The sequence below is a fragment of the Ranitomeya variabilis genome, chromosome 2, assembly GCF_051348905.1.
Source record: "Ranitomeya variabilis isolate aRanVar5 chromosome 2, aRanVar5.hap1, whole genome shotgun sequence".
Taxonomy (NCBI): domain Eukaryota; kingdom Metazoa; phylum Chordata; class Amphibia; order Anura; family Dendrobatidae; genus Ranitomeya; species Ranitomeya variabilis.
Window position 1 is genome coordinate 1099821308 of NC_135233.1, and position 21074 is coordinate 1099842381.

Consider the following 21074-nt stretch of genomic DNA (forward strand, 5'->3'; position numbering starts at 1 on the left):
ATTATTGCCCCATAGCTGTGCCATACAGTGCTCTGCACCATTATTGCCCCATAGCTGTGCCATATAGTGCTCTGCACCATTATTGCCCCATAGCTGTGCCATACAGTGCTCTGCACCATTATTGCCCCATAGCTGTGCCATACAGTGCTCTGCACCATTATTGCCCCATAGCTGTGCCATATAGTGCTCTGCACCATTATTGCCCCATAGCTGTGCCATACAGTGCTCTGCACCATTATTGCCCCATAGCTGTGCCATATAGTGCTCTGCACCATTATTGCCCCATAGCTGTGCCATACAGTGCTCTGCACCATTATTGCCCCATAGCTGTGCCATACAGTGCTCTGCACCATTATTGCCCCATAGCTGTGCCATATAGTGCTCTGCACCATTATTGCCCCATAGCTGTGCCATATAGTGCTCTGCACCATTATTGCCCCATAGCTGTGCCATATAGTGCTCTGCACCATTATTGCCCCATAGCTGTGCCATATAGTGCTCTGCACCGTCCATTATTGCCCCATAGCTGTGCCATATAGTGCTCTGCACCATTATTGCCCCATAGCTGTGCCATATAGTGCTCTGCACCGTCCATTATTGCCCCATAGCTGTGCCATATAGTGCTCTGCACCGTCCATTATTGCCCCATAGCTGTGCTGCTGCTGCTGCAATAAAAATAATAAAACACATACTCACCTGTCTTGCTTGCAGCTCCTCGGCGCCATCTTCCCGGCGTCTCTCCGCACTGACTGATCAGGCAGAGGGCGGCGCGCACACTATATGCGTCATCGCGCCCTCTGCCTGCAGTCAGTGCGGAGAGACGCCGGGAAGATGGAGACAGCGCCCGGCGTGTGGAACGCGGACAGGTAAATATGCGATACTTACCTGCTCCCGGCGTCTCGCTCCTTCCCCCGGACAGCTGGTCTTCGGTGCCGCAGCCTCTTCCTCTGTCAGCGGTCACCGGCACCGCTGATTAGAGAAATGAATTATGCGGCTCCGCCCCTATGGGAGGTGGAGCCGCCTATTCATTTCTCTAATGAGCGGTCCCACGTGACCGCTGAACAGGGGCGCCGCGGACCGGCTGAAAAACCCCAACGGCCCGGTCCTGGTCCGCGGACCGGCGGTTGGGGACCTCTGGCCTAGATGATGTGACTTGATATTACTCTGGACCCCCCAGTTTCTTTACAGCACCCACGCTACCGGGGTCGTCCTTTCCTTCTGTGACATTCCCAACAAGACTCCCTGCGGCATGACATACCTATATGTGCCCCAGAAGCTCCTTGTCTCTGTTCTGCCCCCTACAGGAGGAAGGTTTGAATGACGTCCATGAGATGATCAAGACTGAGAAGTCGTATCCAGAGCGGAGGTTGCGGGGGGTCCTGGAGGAGCTCAGTAGTAGCTGCTTGTAAGTAGATGGCGCCCTCGCTGATCGCCGTGCATCTGATGATCCGATCCCCCCCTCTCTGCTGGTTTTATAATGTGACGGAGGCGTCCGGTCGTAGATTATCCTGAGCGGACAGAGCTGTGTCATCCAGACACAAAACAGTCTCAAGTTTTGATCACCTTTACACTAGGACATTTGCCCAGTGACCGGCAGTCTGCCATTGTGCGGGTCCGCCGGGTTCTCCTCTTCATCTCGCCTTTTGATGGCCATAAAAAGAACAAGTGATTATCGCACCCTCCAGCACTGTCGGCCCGAAGATGACCTTACAGGAAATTGGCACCATTGGGAGCATTATTAGATCTTTTTTTTACTTAATTGCTTGTATTTTGGGCTAAAAATATTTGCTTTTTTATTAAAAATGTTGGATACTGCATTAACTCACTAAGAATCCATCAGAGAGCTAATTCTGTTTGTTTGTAAATGTTTTATCTGTCTTTTCCTGAGATCCACTGTGCTGATTTATGACCACATGAAGATTGAGCTGAACTTTGATGTGGTTATCAATCAGCTGTGAAGAGCTCAGAAGAAGACAGATCATAGACTCACCGACAGATAGAGCTCACTGACGGATTATCAGTTCACTCATTCAACAGGTAAGCAGAACCTGTAAAACCCAAACAGTCCCAATATTTGTCATTAAAACCCAACTTTTACAATTATTTTTAGAACCAAATACATAAATTTACATTAAGAAAAAAAATAATGTGTCACCTGTCCGCAGGAGAGAAGATAAATGTGTGAGCGCTGGGGGTCCAGCAGCTGAGACTCCCACCAATCCCAAAAAGAGAGGCTGTAAAAGAACCAGTACTGAGCATGTGCGACCACCTCTCCTATAGACTGTGGAGCAGTGGTCGCACATGCTCAGTACTGCTTCCTACTCACTGGGGACTTTGGGACCCCTGTTCTCGCAATTGATGGGGGTCTCGGCTGTAATCTCGCTGTATAGCTCTGTGAATTGTAACGTGTCCTCACGCCATCACGTTTCCAACACATTTCTTTGCAGCCGCTTTGTCAACCTGGCAAACAAGGACCAGAACCAGAACGGTCGGACCAAACTTGACCGGGAGAGGCTGAAATCATGCATGCGAGAGCTGGTAACCGCACGCACACGTGTCTCCTCACTGCCCCTGTGTCTCTCTGCTCGGGGTCCTCACACTTCTCTTTATGTTTGAAGGAAAACATGGGGACCCAGGCAAAGACCATGAGGTCCCAGGTGAAGAAGAACACAGTGAAGGATAAGCTGAAACTGGTCCAGAACTTCCTGCACAAGCTGCGATTCCTGGCGGATGAGGTGGGATATGATACGGACGATACCAGATAGGACTCTTGCCTGGGTCTCATAATTGGGGGGCCATTTAATTGAAGGTTCTCATCCTTCCCCTCTGTGTAACTGTGCTCTCATCGCTCTTCAATGAGGAGGCACTTGCTAAAAATGTCCTCCAAGAGGAATGAAGAACAGGAGAAGAGCGCCCTCCAGATTGGAGTAATCCGCGTAGGACTATGAGTTTGGGGTTGGTTCCCCTCTGGGTACATGCGAACCTTCCAAGTTTACAATCCCCATTTGTGGGATATTTGAAGCCCTGTCCAGATCTGCACCCAAAGCTTTCCAGAAATGCCTTTACATAATCCTCACCCCAGACCTAGTTTGTGGATTATGAGGTGGATTACTAGCAATAATCTGTCCCTCTCCACCCACAGCCCCAGCACAGTATCCCCGACATCTTCATATGGATGCTGAGCAATAACAAACGTATCGCCTACGCCCGCATCCCCTCCAAAGACATCCTGTACTCCATCGTGGACGAGGAGACCGGGAAGGATTGCGGGAAAGTCAAGTGCCTCTTCCTTAAGGTTAGTGATATCATCAAAATGAAAGTCATAGCTGGTCCATGTACAAGACATAACATGGACCATAGTTGGTCCATATATAAGACATTACACCTAGGACCATAGCTGGTCCATGTATATAACATTACACCTAGGACCATAGCCGGTCCCTGTATATAACATTACACCTAGGACCATAGCTGGTCCATGTATATAACATTACACCTAGGACCATAGCTAGTCCCTGTATAGGACATTGCACTTAGGACCATAACTGGTCCATGTATATAACATTACACCTAGGACCATAGCTGGTCCATGTATAGGACATAACACGTACAACCATATGTGGTCTATGTATAGGACATGTAGGACTATAGCTGGTCCATATATAAGATATTACACCTTGAACCATAGCTGGTCCATGTAAAGAAATGTAGGGCCATGGCATGGATAACATGTCCTCTTGTTCTCCATCCGTTAAGTTGCCCGGCAAACGAGGCTTCGGCCCAGCAGGTTGGACAGTACAGGCCAAGATGGAGGTCTACATGTGGCTAGGCCTGAACAAGCAGCGGAAAGATTTCCTGTGTGGTCTTCCATGTGGATTCGAAGAGATTAAAGCGGTGAAGGGGCCAGGATTACAGTGCTTCCCTCCAATCAGCCTCAGCTACACAAGTAGGCACCAGTATTGAGATGTTCTCTTGAGGGAAGAGGGACACTCTTTGCATCAGGGAACCTTCTCTTCATGTCTCCTACATGTATCTGGCTCAGCATCTTCTATATGTCTTCCAGAGAAGCAGGTGTTCCAGTTGCGGGCGCACATGTACCAGGCTCGCAGTCTGTTCGCCGCCGATAGCAGTGGCCTCTCCGACCCTTTTGCCCGAGTCTTCTTCAACACTCAGAGCCAGTGCACAGAGGTGAGTCCAGGCCCGCCAGGGCCTTTATTAGATGATGAGGAGGGGTATCACATTTGTTTGTGCTCCGTTCCACCTTAGGTCCTCAATGAGACGCTCTGCCCAACATGGGACCAGTTGTTGGTGTTCGATAATGTAGAACTGTACGGTGAAGCAAACGAGATGCGAGACGATCCCCCCATCATAGTCATTGAGATCTACGACCAGGACACTGTGGTAAGAGCCTTTCTAATTTTTATTCATGTGCTGAGATTCCTGGTGATCGTTAAATTCGAGGATTAGAAGCAATCAGCCAAGCGCTGCTTTCCTCCAAGACTGGAGATGGCCTGCGTAGGCTTTCTGTAGAGTCCATCTTCAGTCTTGGAGCAGAGAGAATTCACCTGAGTGTTTCTGATCCTTTATTTCGGTGATCAGTGAAGATCGCTGTATATATAAAAAATTGTGACCTGTCTCTATGATGTGTCAAAAAGGTTTCTGACAGTGGAAAGTGCAGAAGTTTATGGTTGACCACCACTTTGGATTTTTTTTCAAAGGGTAAGGCTGACTTCATGGGCAGAACATTTGCTAAACCAGTAGTGAAAATGGCTGATGAAAGGTATTGTCCTCCGCGATTCCCACCACAATTGGAATATTACCAGATATACCGTGGAAACTCAACCGCCGGAGACTTATTGGGAGCCTTCGAGCTGCTCCAGGTATGAAATGGCCCGTAGGGTTCCCTCATCTGGTAATGCTGAATAATCCGAAGATCCTCCACTAAGTCACAGTGGACTAAAACCACAATGGAGGCCAAGAGATCCAATAGAGGATGTTAGTCTTAAATCTTTAGCAAAATGGAGTGCACAGTTCGGGTTGTAGACAGTGAGGAGAAGGAGATGTAGGGCGGTGCAGCACTGTGGAGAAGACGGGTACGGTGATAGATCAATATAAGGAGGAGATAGGGTAGTGTAGTACAATGGAGAGGACAGGTAGGGTGGTAGACAGAGATGAGGAGGAGATGTAGGGTGGTGCAGTACTTTGTCATTTTACATTTGTGACGGGACTACAGAGCCCCTTCCTCAGGATCCTAAACTGCGAAATGGTAATAAATTAATTTTTTGTGATTCACCCTTTCAATTGTTAAACAATCAACTGACGTAAAGCTAGCAGATGCGATAATCTCCATAGTTGTGTAAAGTAGTAGGCTGGACCATAAAACGTAAGTAATTCTTAGAGCTGCTGGGAACACAGGCCCGGCGATATGAGGATGCACCAGAAGCTGCGGAGATGACAGCGATGGCTCAAGTGTCACAAAAGTTAACCAACAGGATAAATAATAGAATATATATATCACTTTGATCACCTTAACATACTTATCTTGTAGATTGGCCCGGCTGGTAAATCTGACCTCCCTTCTATTGATGGGCCCACGGACATGGACAGAGGACCCATCCTTCCGGTCCCAATGGGCATCCGGCCTGTTCTGAGTAAATACAGAGTGGAGGTATGTAGGTGTCACCACACGTTATTATAGCGGGGGGCTGTGACCATATTTTTGAGATCCTCGGGTTAACAATTTAAATGCTGCTGACAGCGAGATTTAAATGGCGGGGTTGCCGGTGAGATGGTACACCAGCACTCATCAGCCTCCCATGGGATGGTAGGAGAGTGCCAATAGGATATCATGGTATGTTGGTCTTTCTAAGAAGACCAGTTAATGAATATACTGGTTGAAGACCCCATAGGGAGATTACAAAAATAAATGAAACCAAGTTTTAACCAATAATAAAAAAATATATCTAAGTTTGAACCGCCCCTTTTTTTCCACAGTTAAAAAATGAAGCAAAACAAAAAGGAAAAATAAAATTATAAATATTTGGTCTTTTTATGTCTATAAAGGTCCGATCTATCACAGCAAATACACATTAAATGCCTTATGTGTTAAAGAAAAAAAGAAATCGACAATCCGCATTTCGTAAAAATTAAAAAAATGCAGTAAAAATCATTCAAAAGGTTGTAAGTACGCCAAAACAGTAGTAGTGAAAAAAACTACAGCTTGGAGCACAAAAATGAAGCTCTCGCTCAGCTCCAGCAACGTAAAATGGTGAAATAAATCAAATTATCTTTTTTTTTTTTTTTTTTTTTACAAAATTCTGAATTTGTATTAACTTCCAAAATGTAAAAAAAAAAGTTTAAGTTTGGTTTCACCATAATCGTCCTGACCTGGAGAATAATGATAATTTTTACCGCAAAAAATCAAAAATGAACAAAAAAAAACCCCCATCAGAATTGTGTTTTTTTTCACCATTTCACCCCATTTGTAACTTTAGTCCCATTTTCCAATACATGATTTGGTAAAATAAATTGTGACATTCCAAAACTACAACTCGTCCCGTAAAAAACAAGTCCTCATACGGCCATATTAACAGAAAAATAAAAAAGTTACCGCTCATGGAAAAAATTAAAGTGCAAAAGCTGAAAATCGCATCAGTCATGAAGAGGTTCTATAAATGTAGCAAATTTATCCAACTAGATTTTTTTTCCCATCTAGATCCTCTTTTGGGGGCTCAGAGACCTCAAGAGAGTCAACCTCGCCCAAGTGGACAGACCAAGGGTGGATATTGAATGTGCTGGGAAAGGGGTGCAGTCCGCGCTCATCCAGAACTACAAGAAGAACCCCAACTTTAGCACTTTAGTAAAATGGTTTGAGGTGGTAAGTGGCCATCACAAGTATCCACAGCGCCCACATGGTCCTGTGACCAAATGTAACTTCTTTCTGTTTTTTTGGTAGGACCTCCCAGAGAACGAGCTGCTTCATCCGCCACTGAACGTCCGAGTGGTGGACTGCCGGGCATTTGGTCGATATACCCTGGTTGGGTCTCACGCGGTTAGCTCATTGCGCAAATTTATCTATCGACCCCCAGATAAGAAGTCTCAGCAGTGGATGGCAACAGGTAAATGTCAAAAATATGTGCAGCCATGAGCAAACAGGTACATACGACTATTAAACTACTGCACATGAGCTAAAAGAGGCTTGTAGCTGCCCATAGACAAGCATCTCTGTAACGGCACACCACGTGGTCCGGGGTGGTACTGCACTGTAAAAAGTAAAGTGGAGCAGGAAAGCTGGGATTGTATACTACTGATGGGTGGGTGGTTATGGGACATCTTTCATCAGTGATTCTGAAGTGTTGGGTGATTTTCTCCATATCTATGTATGACTCAGTCTATATCGTTTCTCCAGTAAGGAGAATTCTCCGCTCTTGACTTCTTGTGCTTTCCACCATCGGCTCAGATTTTCTCTTTTTTTTCCATATTCTCGTTGCCAGCTATGACTTCATACTATGTGACTTCTCGTCTTGAGTCTGTCCTGTGCTCTGTCCTTTTCTGTCCTCTGTCCAGCTAACTTGATGAATGGCTATATGGCAATGGCAAACGGAGGGCCCTACTCTCGCCCCACAGGTGAAATAGTCATCAACATGGAACCCGAGGTGCCTATCAAAAAAATGGAGACCATGGTGAAGCTAGAAGCGGTGAGTCTGGAGATTTATTGGAAAGTTATGAATTGTGCAGTTATTTCCCCAGCTTTTCAGTTTGCCAGGCCTTCCTCTACCATCTTGTCATGTGATGGACCCCCAAACTTCCTGTGTGCCTCCTCTCCTCTGTCCTGTTAGATACAGCCCTCCTTCCTGTCATTATGTTCCAGACCCCCTTTCTCTGCTTTTGCTCTGTGCCACACTCCTTCTCCACTGTGCCACACTCCTCCTTCTCCGCTTTTCATCTGTGCCACACTCTTCCTTCTCTGCTTTTCATCTGTGCCACACTCCTCCTTCTCCGCTTTTCATCTGTGCCACACTCCTCCTTCTACGCTTTTCATCTGTGCCACACTCCTCCTTCTCCGCTTTTCCTTTGTGCCACACTTCTCCTCCACTTTTCATCTGTGCCACACTTCCCCTTCTCCACTTTTCATCTGTGCTACACTCCTCCTTCTCCGCTTTTCTGCTGTGCCACTCCTTCTCCGCTTTTCATCTGTGCCACACTCCTCCTTCTCTGCTTTTCCTTTGTGCCACACTTCTCCTTCTCCACTTTTCCTCTGTGCCACACTCCTCCTTCTCCGCTTTTCCGCTGTGCCACACTCCTCCTTCTCCACTTTTCCTCTGTGCCACACTTCTCTTTCTCTGCTTTTCCTCTGTGCCACACTCTTCCTTCGCCACTTTTCTTCTGTGCCAGACTCCTCCTTCTCCACTTTTCCTCTGTGCCACATTTCTCTTTCTCTGCTTTTCCTCTGTGCCACACTCCTCCTTCTCCGCTTTTCCGCTGTGCCACACTCCTCCTTCTCCACTTTTCCTCTGTGCCACACTTCTCTTTCTCTGCTTTTCCTCTGTGCCACACTCCTCCTTCGCCATTTTTCCTCTGTGCCACACTCCTCCTTCTCCACTTTTCCTCTGTATCACACTCCTCCTTCTCCACTTTTCCTCTGTGCCACATTTCTCTTTCTCTGCTTTTCCTCTGTGCCACACTCCTCCTTCTCCACATTTCCTCTATGCTACACTCCTCCTTCTCCACCTTTTGTGTGCCAGACTCCTCCTACCCCAGGGTTACTATTTGTTTTGTAGTTTGCCTTTTCAGGTTGCTGAATATGTGAAATGGAGAATGTTATAAATTACATAGCATGAAATGTGAAAGAAAAGCAAACACAATAGACAATAAGAGCTTATGGAATTAGTGACTGGCATGGGAGAGACGTCCCTGCCCCCGAACGAGAGAAGGGGCTGCCCTGAAGGTAGAGAAGGCCCTGCCCTAAAGGTAGAGAAGGCCCTGCTCCTAAAGGTAAAGAAGGCCCTGCTCCTAAAGGTAGAGAAGGCCCTGCCCTGAAGGTAGAGAAGGCCCTGTCCTGAAGGTAGAGAAGGCCCTGCCCTGAAGGTAGAGAATGCCCTGCTCCTAATGGTAGAGAAGGCCCTGCCCTGAAGGTAGAGAATGCCCTGCTCCTAAAGGTAGAGAAGGCCCTGCCCTGAAGGTAGAGAATGCCCTGCTCCTAATGGTAGAGAAGGCCCTGCCCTGAAGGTAGAGAAGGCCCTGCTCCTAAAGGTAGAGAAGGCCCTGCCCTGAAGGTAGAGAAGGCCCTGCTCCTAAAGGTAGAGAAGGCCCTGCCCTGAAGGTAGAGAATGCCCTGCTCCTAAAGGTAGAGAAGGCCCTGCCCTGAAGGTAGAGAATGCCCTGCTCCTAAAGGTAGAGAAGGCCCTGCTCCTAAAGGTAGAGAAGGCCCTGCTCCTAAAGGTAGAGAAGGCCCTGCTCCTAAAGGTAGAGAATGCCCTGCTCCTAAAGGTAGAGAAGGCCCTGCCCTGAAGGTAGAGAATGCCCTGCTCCTAAAGGTAGAGAAGGCTCTGCCCTGAAGGTAGAGAATGCCCTGCTCCTAAAGGTAGAGAAGGCCCTGCCCTGAAGGTAGAGAATGCCCTGCTCCTAAAGGTAGAGAAGGCCCTGCTCCTAAAGGTAGAGAAGGCCCTGCCCTGAAGGTAGAGAATGCCCTGCTCCTAAAGGTAGAGAAGGCCCTGCCCTGAAGGTAGAGAATGCCCTGCTCCTAAAGGTAGAGAAGGCCCTGCTCCTAAAGGTAGAGAAGGCCCTGCCCTGAAGGTAGAGAAGGCCCTGTCCTGAAGGTAGAGAAGGCCCTGCCCTGAAGGTAGAGAATGCCCTGCTCCTAATGGTAGAGAAGGCCCTGCCCTGAAGGTAGAGAAGGCCCTGCTCCTAAAGGTAGAGAAGGCCCTGCCCTGAAGGTAGAGAATGCCCTGCTCCTAATGGTAGAGAAGGCCCTGCCCTGAAGGTAGAGAAGGCCCTGCTCCTAAAGGTAGAGAAGGCCCTGCCCTGAAGGTAGAGAAGGCCCTGCTCCTAAAGGTAGAGAAGGCCCTGCCCTGAAGGTAGAGAATGCCCTGCTCCTAAAGGTAGAGAAGGCCCTGCCCTGAAGGTAGAGAATGCCCTGCTCCTAAAGGTAGAGAATGCCCTGCTCCTAAAGGTAGAGAAGGCCCTGCTCCTAAAGGTAGAGAAGGCCCTGCTCCTAAAGGTAGAGAATGCCCTGCTCCTAAAGGTAGAGAAGGCCCTGCCCTGAAGGTAGAGAATGCCCTGCTCCTAAAGGTAGAGAAGGCTCTGCCCTGAAGGTAGAGAATGCCCTGCTCCTAAAGGTAGAGAATGCCCTGCTCCTAAAGGTAGAGAAGGCCCTGCCCTGAAGGTAGAGAATGCCCTGCTCCTAAAGGTAGAGAAGGCCCTGCTCCTAAAGGTAGAGAAGGCCCTGCCCTGAAGGTAGAGAAGGCCCTGCTCCTAAAAGGAGAAAAGGACCTGCCCTTAAGGGAGAGAAGTCTCTTCTCTTGAAAGGTAAGAAAGCTCTGCCCTAAAGTTAGAGAAGACCCTGCTCCTAAAAGGAGAGAAGGCCCTGCCCTAAAGGTAGTGAAGGCACTGCTCCTAAAAGAAAAGGACCTGCTCTAAAGGTAGAGAAGACCCTGCTCCTAAAGGTACAGTTGGTATGGAAAGTATTGAGACCCCTTTAAATTATTCACTCTGTTTCATTGCAGCCATTTGGTAAATTCAGAAAAGTTCTTTTTTTTTCCACATTAATGTACACTCTGCACCCCATCTTGACTGAAAAAAACAGAAATGTAGAAATTTCTGCAAATTTATTAAAAAAGAAAAACTGAAATATCACATGGTCATAAGTCTTCAGCCCCTTTGCTCAGTATTGAGTAGAAGCACCTTTTGAGCTGGTACAGCCATGAGTCTTCTTGGGAATGATGCAACAAGCTTTTCACACCTGGATTTGGGGTTCCTCGGCCATTCTTCCTTGCAGATCCTCTCCAGTTCCGTCAGGTTGGATGGTGAACGTTGATGGACAGCTATTTTCAGATCTCTCCTGAGATGCTCAATTGGGTTTATGTCAGGGCTCTGGCTGGTCCGGTCAAGAATAGTCACAGAGTTGTTCTGAAGCCGCTCCTTTGTTATTTTAGCTGTGTGCTTAGGGTCATTGTCTTGTTGGAAGGTGGACCTTCAGCCAAGTTTGAGGTCCAGAGCACTCTGGAAGAGGTTTTCATCCAGGATATCTCTGTACTTGGCCACATTCATGTTTCCTTCAATGACAACCAGTCGTCCTGTCCCAGCAGCTTAAAAACACCCCCATAGCATAATGCTGCCACCACCATGTTTCACTGTTGGGATTGTGGAGCGCCCACTAGGGCCTAGGGGTTACTCGGTACCGGGTCCAGTGGTCATTAAAGGGGTGGTCACGGTGACAGTGACCTGGTCCGTGGCCCTGGGCGTCCAAGTTAAAGGAAAGGTCTTTAAAGAGGTTGTTGTGAATAAGGAATAAAGTTTTGGTGACGCCACCTGTGGTATTCGGTCAGGGATGACCGACGCTGCTTAAAGGGGTCCACTGGGGATGATGATATTGCCGCAGGGATGGTATGGCTTCCCACAGGTAAAGCTTAGTCCCCAGGGCTTCCGATGTAGTAGGCAAAGATGATAGATGGTGTGATGCCGGAAAGAATTAGAGGACACAAGATTGCAGTCTCTTTACCTTTTACTAGTATGATGCAGCCAGGGTACGGATCACAGGTGATGGTGAGACCCGGCCAGCTTGGAATCGATTCGGAATCCCTCTAACCAGGTGGGGTTGGAAGCCTTCCTTCCTGGGCTGTGTTGTAGTCCCTTGCTGCCTAAGGCTTCACACAAGGTCTTCACTCTCTCTCTGTCCCTTTAAGTAGGACACGGCTGGCAACTCAAGCCTTTTTACATGTGTCTCTGGTTGCGACTCCGGGTTCTATGTGCTGCTGTGCCTTTGGGTGTTAATGGTGGACAGACGACTTGAAATGTCCTGCTCGTCGGTTTCTGCTGTGGGGCATACAGTTACCCCACAACCTCGGAATTCCGGCCTCTGGTATTCTGCGCTTCAACATGGAGGAAGCTCAGTCGCAACTCCCCTCCAGCTCTTCACGTCTCCTGTGCTCCTTCCTCCTTAACGCTTTCCTACAGACTGCTCTGTCTTTCTCTTTCCTTCCCAGGAGCTGCAGAATCTCGTTTCTGCACGGATCCAGCTCTCCTCAGAGACTGAACTCCTAACTCCTCCTCCAGCCAGAATATATAGGGAAGCTACCCACAAACTGGATCAGAGCTCCCCCTTCTGGTCTGGAGTCAGAACAGTGTGGTATGGGCATGTTTCCTGTTAAAGGGATCTTCCAAGCATGGAATCACCCTCCCCGTGAAGAATGCAATACCACTGTGACAACCGAACTCCTGGGGTGTCACAATTGTATTGGGCAGGTGATGAGCAGTGCCTGGTTTGCTCCACACACACAACTTAGAATTATCACCACAAAGGTCTGTCTTCATCTCATCAGACCAGAGAATCTTATTTCTCATAGTCTGGGGGTCCTTCATGTGTTTAGCAAACTCTATGCGGCTTTCATATGTCTTGCACTGAGGAGAGGCTTCCGTCGGGCCCCTCTGCCATAAAGGCCTGACTGGTGGAGGGCTGCAGTGATAGTTGACTTTGTGGAACTTTCTCCCATCTCCCTACTGCATCTCTGGAGCTCAGCCACAGTGATCTTGGGTTTCTTCTTTAACTCTCTCACAAAGGCTCTTCTCCCACGAATGCTCAGTTTGGCTGGATGGCCAGGTCTAGGAAGACTTCTGGTGGTCCTAAACTACTTCCATTTAAGGATTATGGAGGCCACTGTGCTCTTAGGAACCTTGAGTACTGCAGAAATTCTGTTGTAACCTTGGCCAGATCTGTGCCTTCCACAATTCTGTCTCTGAGCTCCTTGGCCAGTTCCTGATATTTTGTTATTTCTTTTTTAATAAATTTGCAAACATTTCTACATTTCTGTTTTTTTTCGGTCAAGATGGGGTGCAGAGTGTACATTAATGTGAAAAAAATGAACTTTTTTGAATTCACCAAATGGCTGCAATGAGTGAAAAATTTAAGGGGGTCTCAATACTTTCCGTAAACACTGTAAAGAAGACTCTGCCCCTAAATGAATAAAAGGCCTTATCTTAAAGAGAGAGAATGCCCTGCCCCTAATGGTAATGTTGACCCTGTCTTAAAGAGAGCTATGTACCTGTCCCTAAAGGTAGAGAAGACCCTTCCCCTAAATGAATAAAAGGTGTTACCCTAAATTGAGAGAATCCCTGCTCCTAAAGAGAGAAAAAGTCCTGCTCCTAAAAGGAAAGAAAGCCCTGCCCTAAAGATAGATAAGGCTCTGCCCCTAAAGGTAAAGAACCTGCTCCTAAAGGAATAAAAGGTCTTACCCTAAATGGAGAGAAGGCCCTGCCCCTATAGGTAATGAAGGCACTGCACTAAGAGGGAAGAAGACCATGTCCCTAAAGATTGAGAGAGCAGCTCTTTCCCTAAAGGGAGAGAAGACCCTGCCGTAAAGGTGGAGAAGACCTTGCCCCTAAAGGTAGAGAAAGCAGCCCTTCCCTTAAAGGTAGAGAAGGCCCTGCCCCCGAGGTAGAGAAGGCCCTGCCCCCGAGGTAGAGAAGGCCCTGCCCCCGAGGTAGAGAAGGCCCTGCCCCCGAGGTAGAGAAGGCCCTGCCCCTAAAGGTAGAGAAGGCCCTGCCCCCGAGGTAGAGAAGGCCCTGCCCCCGAGGTAGAGAAGGCCCTGCCCCCGAGGTAGAGAAGGCCCTGCCCCTAAAGGTAGAGAAGGCCCTGCCCCCGAGGTAGAGAAGGCCCTGCCCCCGAGGTAGAGAAGGCCCTGCCCCCGAGGTAGAGAAGGCCCTGCCCCCGAGGTAGAGAAGGCCCTGCCCCCGAGGTAGAGAAGGCCCTGCCCCTAAAGGTAGAGAAGGCCCTGCCCCCGAGGTAGAGAAGGCCCTGCCCCCGAGGTAGAGAAGGCCCTGCCCCCGAGGTAGAGAAGGCCCTGCCCCCGAGGTAGAGAAGGCCCTGCCCCCGAGGTAGAGAAGGCCCTGCCCCTAAAGGTAGAGAAGGCCCTGCCCCCGAGGTAGAGAAGGTCCTGCCCCTGAGGTAGAAGTCTTTTCCCCTAGGGACTATAATTATCAATGTTTTGTATATGATAGGCCAGGCTCCTGTGTTGGATCACTCCCGTGTGTCTGAGATAACTATTGTTATTCAGGACCGCTTTGTCATTGTGTGCAGTGTCTTACCACATATCGCTATCCTCCACAGTTGTTACCGTGTGTCTGTAATCATCATGTGTTTTGTTTTCCATCACCCATCACCTCTATGTGGCAGAACTCTGACGCAGTGGTGAAGGTTGATATGGTAAGTGATCGTCTTCTCATCGGTCACAGAGCTTTTGGCCGGCGGTGTGCTGCGAGTTATATTCACCGGCACTGTAGTCACCTAATATATCACATGGCTGTCACTCATAAATGGAACTCATAATAATAGGGCTTCTTGTAGGGAAATGGCAGACATTTATTGGCTCACTGTAGAATATACGAATATATTCAGTCGTGGTCACATCAAGGGTTTTGCGTCACTATTTTGCTTCAATGCATGACCCCACCCCGTGCCTGCACACAGCGGCATTGTGCCAATATCTGCAGTGCTTTTTTCAGCTTTGAGGTTCGCACCTGTAACACATCTTTCACCTATACAAACTGGATGGTCAAAAATCGGCACACCTCAATATAACTTATATGCCCACAGGGGGTGAATCAACCCTCAGAGGGACCCCTGGTGTATTCTACGAAAGAGGGTGTCACATATTTATGGGATGGAGGTTAATACAGAGCATAGCCCAATCTGATACGCCACTGGGATTGTCCAGAGCAGCTTGGACAACTCATGGACAACTCATGGGACAACTCATGCCCTTGGGCTTTCTGAAACCGCATCACCTGTCTGGCATTGAGTGCCGCGTTCAGATGTTAGCAGCACAGTATTTCTGTTCTATAACACTTTTTATTAACTATTTTCACAGAATGAGGAAGAAAAGAAGAAGAAAAAGAAGAAAGGAGAAGAGATTGAAGAAGAGGAGCCGGATGAAAGCATGCTGGACTGGTGGTCCAAGTACTTTGCCTCCATAGAGACCCTGAAAGAGGTGAGTTGTGATAGTCGGCTTCATTATCACTCACTGCAATGTCAGAAACAACCTAAAATTATCCATCTAGAGCCTCTTAATCGTTATCCATATTTTTGATTAGTACTGTGAGTGCACAAGGGTGTATTGTTGTAAATGGTCTGTGGGTCTTATTGACTGATTAGCATTTTAGCACCTGCTGTGTGGATCGTGCGATCATTAATACGTGATTTTCCAGAATAACCTTTAAACTTCTGGTATATGCTGCATGTAAAATGGAACCCGTAGATGTAGTAGTCTGAGCAGACAAAAACAGAAAATCAAAGACACCCAATTCCTCTAGCCGCACCACCCTCATGCCTGTAGTGTCATCATCCTCCAACAGCTCCACCCTCCTCCTCTGCCAGCACCCTCCTCCTCTGGTAGTACCACCATGCTCTTCTAGCAAAACCACCCTCCTCCTCTAGCAGTACCACCCTCTCTCTGGCAGCACCACCCTCCTCACCTTGCAGCACCACTCTCTACCTCTAGCAGTACCATCTCTAGCAGCACCACTCTCTACCTCTAGCAGTACCATCTCTAGCAGCACCACTCTCTACCTCTAGCAGTACCAACTTTGGGAGCACCACCTCTAGCAGTAACAACTTTGGCAGCACCATCCTCTACCTTTAGGTGGTAGACCTCTGGTAGCACCACCCTCTACCTCTGGCAGTACCACCTCTGGCAGCACCAACCTCTTCCTCTTGCAGCACCACTCTCTACCTCTAGCAGTACAACCTCTGGTAGCACCACCCTCTATCTCTAGCAGTACCACCTCTGGCAGTACCACAGTCTAACTCTAGTAGTATCACCTCTGGTAGCACCACTCTCTACCTCTAGAAGTACCACCTCTGGCAGCACCAACCTCTACCTCTAGAAGTACCACCTCTGGCAGCACCACCCTCCTCACCTTGCAGCACCACTCTTTACCTCTAGCAGTACCATCTCTAGCAGCACCACTCTCTACCTCTAGCAGTACCACCTTTGGCAGCACCACCTCTAGCAGTAACAACTTTGGCAGCACCATCCTCTACCTTTAGGTGGTACACCTCTGGTAGCACCACCCTCTACCTCTAGCAGTACCACTTCTGGCAGCACCACCCTCTACCTCTAGCGATACCACCTCTGGTAGCACCACCCTCTACCTCAAGCGGTACCACCTCTGGCAGCACCACCCTGTGTTCCTCTAGCTGTACCCCCTCTGGCAGCACCACCCTCTACCTCTAGTACTACCACCTCTGGCAGCACCACCCTCTACCTCTAGTGGTACCACCTCTGGCAGCACCACCCTCTACCTCTAGCAGCACCACCTCTGGCAGCACCACCCTCTGTTCCTCTAGCTGTACCCCCTCTGGCAGCACCACCCTCTACCTCTAGTACTACCACCTCTGGCAGCACCACCCTCTACCTCTAGCAGCACCCACTCTGGCAGCACCACTCTCTACGTCTAGCATTACCAGCGCTGGCAGCACCACCCTCTACCTCTAGTGGTACCACCTCTGGCAGCACCACTCTCTACCTCTAGCAGTACCACCTCTGGCATCACCACCCTCTAGGTCTACCATTACTACCTCTTGTAGCACCACCCTCTGCCTCTAGCAGTACCACCTCTGGCAGCACCACCCACTACCTCTAGCAGTACCACCTCTGGCAGCACCACCCACTACCTCTAGCAGTTCCCCCTCTGGCAGCACCACCCTCTACCTCTAGCAGTACCACCTCTGGCAGCACCACCCTCTATGTCTAGCAGTACCACCTCTGGCAGCACCACCCTCTATGTCTAGCAGTACCACCCCTGGCAGCACCACCCTCTACCTCTAGCAGTTCCCCCTCTGGCAGCACCACCCTCTACCTCTAGCAGTATCACCCCTGGCAGCACCACCCTCTACGTCTAGCATTACCACCCCTGGCAGCACCACCCTCTAAGTCTACCATTACCACCCCTGGCAGCACCACCCTCTACATCTACCATTACCACCCCTGGCAGCACCACCCTCTACCTCTAACAGCACCACCTCTGGCAGCACCACCCTCTACCACCTGCTCATCCATAACATAGTAACAGAATACCCTTGTGTTGTTTTACAGCCACTTTTTGAACCCTTACAAGTAATTTCTTGATCTTTTGTTTTCTTTTTCACATCCAGCAACTGCGCCAGCAGGAAGCGGCAGCGGCCGAAGCTGAAGAAAAGGAGGAGATGGAGATCGCGGATGGTAATGACGTTATTGTAGTCTGGGTGCAGTCAGAACAATTTTTTTTCTACATTTCTGACAACATCCATGTTTACCATGGGGATAATGTTAATGCAATGAGGCCACCGGAATTGTGCATGATGATAGCAGTACGATGAGTGTTGTTGTCCTCTCCCTTCTACATTCGTACCATCTTTTTCATGTTGTACAGCAATGAAAGTTGGCATTGGCTTTGGTCAAAACCAGATGAGGGCCCGGTCACGAAGGCCTTCTGTAATGTAATCACATCTCATATATATAAGCAAAGCCATGCAAACCAAGCTTACCAGACGGCTCGCTGATCCCCATGGTTCCACACAGAGGACCTTTAGGTGCTCCATGTGCCTCTACGAGCCACAAAGTGGTTTCCCAGGGAAAAAAATAAGTATAAAAATAAAAGTAGTGATACTAGCTGTTCCTGAATCCACTCCGCTCCCGTTTCGATGCTTTCCAATCCAGAAATACCCCCATTGGCCCACCCCTGGCTGAAGCAGGACACTTTTTCCGGTGTGAAGGGGCCAGTGAGGATCTGATAAGTGTCGAAACTGAAGCTGTGGAGGATCGGCAAGAGTGACTATTGTTTTATTTCTCTCAGAATGTTTTTACATTTTTTACCTCCGGTAGTGCAGCGGTAGCACTCTGTGCAATGATGAGGAAGTGACCCAGCAAAGCAAAATGTCTCTTTAATGTTCAACTCATATAAACACAGAACACAATATCCTCCAGATCGCAGCCAGGAAACAGGACAGTCCACCTCTGGATCGCAGCCGGGCACATATCCTCTGGTTTACAGTCACTAAACATGCCAGCCCACCTCTGACTGTTACCGTGGGCGACTGGACCACCGTGTTAATCTCTTTACTCACAGCTATACACAGTACACGATATCCTCCAGATCGCAGCTGGGAACCATATCCTCCAGTTTACAGTCACTAAGCACCCCAGTCCACCTCCTAAGACCAGTTGCCATGGGCAACTGCACCGCTGTGCATGCCAGGCTTTTCAGCTTCCTTGGCTGTTTGGCTCCGCTGACCTGTTGTCTCACACAGGTGGAGCTCTGCAGAGCCTTCTGCTCTGTACTCCTGCCAACACTAGACTGACACTGACTCTGACCCTGACACACCCAAATCCTATACTGCAGGGTTTTTAACTGGAATCTGTGGCCTTCAGCCACATGGAAAACCCGGCTATGAATGAAACGGACTGCACAACTATCATCTTGCAGTCTGTTTCAAAACAGAAAAAGCCCAGCAGGTTTTATTTGGCTTTTATTCCGCATTGCAATCACAGCTACGCCTGTGACTGCAATGCACTCCCATGGCCTCAATACGCCTCCATGTGCATCCTGGGGGGAACATACAATGACCCTTACATGTGACACCGGTCGCTGCTTCACACTCCATGGACATCACCTGTAAATTTATAGTAGGTGCACAAAAAAAGTTAGATGCTCTATAGCCACACTAAAAAGTTAGACGCAATATTAAAGGGGTTTTCCTATGAGGACAATTGTCGTCTATTTGCCATATTAGGGAGTATTGATATCGTGAAGAAGGGTCCTGCATTCTGGATTCCTCCTGGTAAGAATGGGTCCTGTTATGGCCTCCCATATATTACATAGATGGCCATTAATCTGAATGGCCACCCCACCACATAAGACTAACACTTTTGGTTGAAAGAAGGCTTCCTTTGACCAAAGGAGCCAAACCCAATCCAACGGCTTCAGTATAAAAGAGGTTATCACTGATGGGTGAAGTCCTTTAACCTCTTAACGCTACATGACAGATGTATATATCAGGCTTATCTGTGGGCTCTGCCTCTGTACTCGTGTGAGTAACTGCAGAAACCCAGCTCAAGCCAAAACGGTGGGGATATCCATCCCCGCAGTTCATCCCTCTAGACAGGCATAGTACTCTGCAATCGAGGAGTATCGCAGAGTATTATATAAGAGATCAGAACCCTAGATGTGCCCTTTTGGGGTCAGCAACCTAACATGGAGGGTCTTCTAGATGAAGGATTCCACCACTGCCCCCATCATCTGGCCGACACACACTATGGATAGAGATGCAAAGAGCAATGCAGTTCTGTTTGATGTGTATGTGCTGTCCATTGTAGTGTAGACTGAGGCTGGTAAGTATTTGGCTTCTACAATCCATGTGGTACTTCGAGTCTGGTGTGATGACCCCCTCATCGGACCTCAGTGTGCTATTCATGGAGGGAGTGGAAATACACATGGATTTGGAAGCTTGATAGCTGGTGCGGGAGGTCTAGGGCCTCCCGTGCTCCGAACTATCCGTCAACTTTCATGCTCATCGTGGTTTAGTGTCTCGTGTTGTTGGTTCCTTCCATCCCCACCAACTTGTCTGATGACTCAGAGATCAAAATTGATGACTCTCCCATGAAAGGCTCCAAAGGGCAAGTGAAAAACAAAGAGAAGGTGAAAGTGCCCAAAGAGGACAAGAAGAAGAAACTACAGGCTGAGATGGCAGAGAAGAAGAACAAGCAAAAGATCGATGAGCTAAAGGTGGGTCCCCGATGTCAGCAGATCCTGCGATGTCCACCAAAGGAGGTCTCAGGATTCACTAATACAGAGCTGATGGGTTCAGACGATATAGAGTATCACTATCATTCTCCATAATGTACGATTTCAGGTGTTCAACAAGGAGCTGGAGACAGAGTTTGATAGCTTTGAGGACTGGCTGCACACCTTCAACTTACTACGGGGGAAGATCGGGGATGACGATGACACAGTCAGCGAGGAGGAGCGAATAGTCGGGAGGTTCAAGGCGAGTGTCCATCAGATTCTGCTGACTAGCACTGGTCATCAGTATCTAGCCCATGGTGTGCTCTGATTACAGTATATGACTTGTTCACAACCGCAAAGTCCACTGATCATGTGCGACTGATGAGCTCACCAGACTATAGGATTTACACAACAGAAAAAAAATCGTATTAATTAAAACTTCCCTGGTGGTCTGATATTCTGAAGGGTTAATGTCACTAGTTATGAAAGTAAAAAATAGTAGCCCCTTCCCTGGTGGTCTAGAGTAGAAGTAAAGGTTCCCTGGTGCGCTGGGGTAAAAGATAAGGTTACTATCTAATGGTCTGTGTGAGGAGGGGTATTTTATTCCCTAGTGGTGGGAGATGTTCATTTTTTTATTCCCTGAAGGGTTAAGGTAAAAGGGATTCATATTATTATTTCCAGGTTAACCGGGGTAAATGATCATTATAATACCTAGTGGTCTATGGTGGCAGGGGTTCATCTAACAATGTGTCCTACCCAACCCCATGACAATCCATGAACCCCCCTTCTATCAATGTGACCTACCCCACCCCAGGACAACCTATGAACCCTTCCCTCTAATAGTGTGACCTACCCAACCAGAGGACAACCCATGAACCCTCCCCTCTAACAATATGTCCTACCCAACCCCAGGACAATCCATGAACCCTCGCCTCTAACAATGGGACCTACCCCACCCCAGGACAACCTATGAACCCTGCCCTCTAATAGTGTGACCTACCCAACCCGAGGACAACCCATGAACCCTCCCTTCTAACAATATGTCCTACCCAACCCCAGGACAATCCATGAACCCTCTCCTCTAACAATGTGTCCTA

At 48.5% G+C, this 21074-nt stretch overlaps 1 protein-coding gene across 20 annotated transcripts in view; it reads left to right on the forward strand.

The window, feature by feature from the left end:
• Positions 1-21074, forward strand: part of OTOF (otoferlin) — a 298562-nt gene that overhangs the window by 244939 nt on the left and 32549 nt on the right. For 10 of the 20 annotated variants that reach the window (XM_077291809.1, XM_077291810.1, XM_077291826.1 and 7 more), the window contains 17 exons: positions 1305-1405; positions 2448-2538; positions 2619-2735; positions 3143-3295; positions 3757-3946; positions 4064-4188; positions 4267-4401; positions 4719-4880; positions 5549-5668; positions 6716-6877; positions 6956-7118; positions 7567-7697; positions 14390-14419; positions 15084-15203; positions 17369-17435; positions 19829-19977; positions 20105-20239. In XM_077291809.1, the coding sequence (XP_077147924.1) occupies positions 1305-1405; positions 2448-2538; positions 2619-2735; positions 3143-3295; positions 3757-3946; positions 4064-4188; positions 4267-4401; positions 4719-4880; positions 5549-5668; positions 6716-6877; positions 6956-7118; positions 7567-7697; positions 14390-14419; positions 15084-15203; positions 17369-17435; positions 19829-19977; positions 20105-20239 (2151 nt within the window). The remainder of the gene's footprint in view (positions 1-1304; positions 1406-2447; positions 2539-2618; positions 2736-3142; positions 3296-3756; positions 3947-4063; positions 4189-4266; positions 4402-4718; positions 4881-5548; positions 5669-6715; positions 6878-6955; positions 7119-7566; positions 7698-14389; positions 14420-15083; positions 15204-17368; positions 17436-19828; positions 19978-20104; positions 20240-21074) is intronic. The other 10 variants (XM_077291819.1, XM_077291830.1, XM_077291820.1 and 7 more) reach the window with 6 other exon arrangements.